This window comes from Microtus ochrogaster, unplaced genomic scaffold, assembly GCF_000317375.1.
Source record: "Microtus ochrogaster isolate Prairie Vole_2 unplaced genomic scaffold, MicOch1.0 UNK209, whole genome shotgun sequence".
In the NCBI taxonomy this organism is placed as follows: Eukaryota; Metazoa; Chordata; class Mammalia; order Rodentia; family Cricetidae; genus Microtus; species Microtus ochrogaster.
Window position 1 is genome coordinate 44,556 of NW_004949307.1, and position 4,018 is coordinate 48,573.

Here is a 4,018-nt window from a genome sequence, read left to right on the forward strand (position 1 = left end):
GCTGCCGCGGGACATGCTGCCCGTGTGGCACGCCTCGAACCCAGGACCCGTGGCCGCGCGCGTGCGCGAGCAGAGCGAGGACTGCCTGTTCCTCAACGTCTACGCGCCCGCGGGTGAGCGGCGGCGGGCGCACGGGATTTACACGCTTATTTTGCGGGAATATACAGGATTAACACGCTTATTACATGGGTTTACACGCTTAGTACACGGGAATAAAAAGCTTAGTACACGGGATGACACGCTTATTGCGCGAGGTTACACGGGATTGATACGCTTGTTACGCGGGGTCATCACGCTTAGTACACGGGCCGCACGGGATTGATACGCTTTTTACACACAATCAACATGCTTATTACACAGCGTACACGGGATTGCAAGGGTTAAACGGGAATAACACGCTTATTACACGGGGTTGACACGGTTATTGCACGGGTTATGCAGGATTTCCATGCTTATTACATGGGTGACGGGGGATTAAGCGCTTAGTACACGGGATGACACGGTTATTACACGGGTTACACGGGATTTTTGCGCTTGTTACGCGGGTCATATAGGAGTTACACGCTTATTACGCAGCTTACGCGGGGTTACACGCAATTAACACGCTTATTACACTAGTTACACAGAATTGATACGCCATTTACGCGGGATTAACATACTTATTACACGGATACGCGGGATCGACACTTTACGCGTTTCTTACACGGGTTACGCGGGATGAACACTCTTATTACACGCAATTAACACGCTTATTACCCAGCGTAGGCGGGATTACATCAGTTACACGGGAATAACACGCTTATTACATGGGATTGACACGATTATTTCACGGGTTATGCAGGATTTACATGCTTATTACATGGGTTACGGGGATTATGCGCTTATTACACGGTTATTACACGGGTTACATGCGATTAACACGCTTATTACATGGGATTAAGACGCTTTTTACACTGGTTACACAGAATTGATAGGCTAGTTACGCGGGATTACATCGGTTACACGGGAATAACACGCTTAGTACACGGAACAAAACTGTCAGCACGTGTATGATGTCACGATGACGTCACGACGTCCGGGAGCACGCATGGGGGTCAGAGGTCACGGGTGCGAGGTCACGTGATCCTGTTTTGTTTTTTCTCTCGCACCCGAACCCCGTGTTCCCCGTCCCGGTTTTCTCGACTTTTACGTTTTTTTTTTTTTGTTTTCCCGTCTTCTCGTTTTTCCCGACTTTCGCACCCGCGTGTCCGCGGTCACGTTTTTTTCTCACCGCCCTCCCTCCCCCCGCCACCATCGCGTCCGACCCAGGAGGCAACATGGGAAAAACGACCGATGATGACATCATGGGTCACGGGCGCGGTCACGACGAAGGTATCGAGATTTTATCGGTTTTTATTTTTGTCGCTTTATCGATTTTCTCGCTTTGTCGTTTTTGTCGGTTTTTGTTGTCTCATCGGTTTCGTTGTTTTTGGTCGTTCTCATCGATTTTGCCGTTTTTATCGATTTTATCGGTTTTATCGTTTTTATCGATTTTGGTCGTTCTTATCGATTTTATCGGTTTTATCGGTTTTATCATTTTTGGTCGTTCCTATCGATTTTATCACTTTTATCGGTTTTATCGTTTTCTCGATTTTATCGATTTTGGTCATTCTTATCAATTTTATCGATTTTATTGGTTTTATCGATTTTACCATTTTTATCGATTTTATCGGTTTTATCGTTTTCTCGATTTTATCGATTTTGGTCGTTCATATCGATTTTATCAATTTTATCGTTTTATCGGTTTTACCGTTTTTATCGATTTTATCGTTTTCTCTATTTTATCGATCTTATCGTCTTTTTTCCCGACTTCTCTCTGACGACGGAACTTGGAAACCGTTTCCGTGAGATCCCGTGGTCTCGGAGCACAACGTGGGCGTTTGCATAAATCTGCATATTCATGCGCCCGATTTGCATATCTGTGACTATTCATGAGGGGGTGGAGAGTCTGGCAGGGGGCCGGAAGTGGAACAGGAAGCAGGAAGTTGGACAGGAAGTGGGTCACCCCACCCTTCCCCGTGACCCCTGACCCCCCCGTGACCCCGCAGGCGCCTGGAACAGGAAGTGGGCCAGGAATTAGGACAGGAAGTGGGGCAGGAAACAGGAAGTTGGACAGGAAGTGGGGCAGGAAACAGGAAGTGGGTCACCCCGCCCTTCCCCGTGACCCCCGACCCCCCCGTGACCCCGCAGGCGCCCGCGACCCCGCCGACCCCCGCGACCCCGGGAAGCCGGTCATGGTCTACATCCACGGCGGCTCCTACATGGACGGCAGCGGGAACCTGGTGGACGGCGGCGTCCTGGCCAGCTACGGCGACGTCATCGTCGTCACCGTCAACTACCGGCTGGGCGTGCTGGGTGAGGCGACCCCCGACCTCTGACCCCGACCCCTGACCCCGACCCGCGACCCCCTGGCCCCACCTCATGCGAATCGCGTGTGCTCGGCGTGTGCTTAGTGTGTGTGTGCCCCTGTGACCCTGCCGTGACCCCCCTGATCCCGTGGTGACCCCTGTGATCCCCCAAGACCCCCCACGACCCTGCCATGACCCCCATGACCCCCTACGACCCCGCTCCATTTCACCCGATGCCGTTTGCTTAGCGTGTGCTTAGTGTGTGTGTGCCCCTGTGACCCCGCGGTGACCCCACCCTGACCTCAGAGTGACCCCACGGTTACCCCGTGACCCCTGTGATCCCCTACGACTCCGAGGTGACCCTGTGACCCCCCAGCAGACTCCGCCCCATTTCACCCCTTAGCGTGTGCTTAGCATGTGCTTAGCGTGTGCGTGCCCCCACGACCCCGCCATGACCCTGCCATGACCCCGGTGACCCCGCCCCCCCCCCCGCAGGCTTCCTGAGCACGGGCGACCAGGCCGCCCGGGGCAACTACGGCCTCCTGGACCAGATCCAGGCGCTGCGCTGGGTGCGGGAGAACGCGGGCGCCTTCGGCGGGGACCCAGGCCGCGTCACCGTGTTCGGCTCGGGCGCCGGCGCCTCCTGCGTCAGCCTGCTCACGCTCTCGCACTACTCGGAGGGTGAGACCCGCGACCCCCGACCCCAGCGCGACCCCTGACCCCCGCGCGACCCTTCACCCGCGGCAGTGACCCCTAACCCCGCCGGGAACCCCCAGAACTAGCACCAAACCCAAAGGGATCTCAGGACCTGACCTCTGACTCCGTGGTGACCCCGTGACCCCACCCTGACCCCTGTGCGACCCCTGACCCCTGACCCCACGGTGACCCAAAACCGTGACCTCACGTGATGGCCTCGTGACCTCGGGACCTGGCCTCTGACTCTTCAATGACCCCGTGACCCCTCCCTGGCCCCACCCGGACCCCCCTGGGACACCCAGCCCGTGACCCCGACCTCTGACCCTGCGGTGACCACAATGGTGAACCCCTGACCCATGACCCTGAAGTGATCCCGTGTTGACCTCGTGACCTGGACCCCCATAGTTGACCCTGAGCTCTGACCTCTGACCGCACGATGACCCCGTGACCCCATTCTGACCCCGCATGACCCAATGCTTGACCTCATGGGACCCCTCCCTGACCCCCCCCTGACCCCCGTGGCACCAGCGCTGACGGTGGGACCCCAGCCCTCCTCCACCGTGACCCCGAGGTGACCCCACCCTAACCCTGCAGTGACCCCCGTGTGACCCCACATGACCCCGCCCTGACCCCAAGTGACCCTATTCTGATCCTGCCCCGACCCCACATGACCCCCAACCCCATGTGACCCCTGTATGACCGGATGTGACCCCACCATGACTGTACATGACCCCCGTGTGACCCCCACATAACCCCACTTGACCCCTAAGTGACCCCCACCGTCACCGTGACCCCTTACTGACCCCAACATGACCTCGCCCCGGCCCAACGTGACCCCTGTCTGACCCCACGGTGACCCCACATGACCCCACTGTGACTGTGACCCGTCACAGACCCATGTGACCCCTGTATGACCCCACAGTGACCCCCACGTG

General features: G+C 56.7%; 1 protein-coding gene across 1 annotated transcript in view; it reads left to right on the top strand.

Annotated features, from left to right (window-relative positions):
- The first annotated feature begins 6 nt into the window (after positions 1-6).
- Positions 7-4,018, top strand: part of Nlgn4x (neuroligin 4 X-linked) — a 17,887-nt gene continuing 13,875 nt past the window's right edge. The window contains exons 1-3 of the mRNA XM_026778500.1: positions 7-113; positions 2,230-2,394; positions 2,883-3,093. Coding sequence (XP_026634301.1) covers positions 14-113; positions 2,230-2,394; positions 2,883-3,093 — 476 coding nt within the window. The 5' untranslated portion in view covers positions 7-13. The remainder of the gene's footprint in view (positions 114-2,229; positions 2,395-2,882; positions 3,094-4,018) is intronic.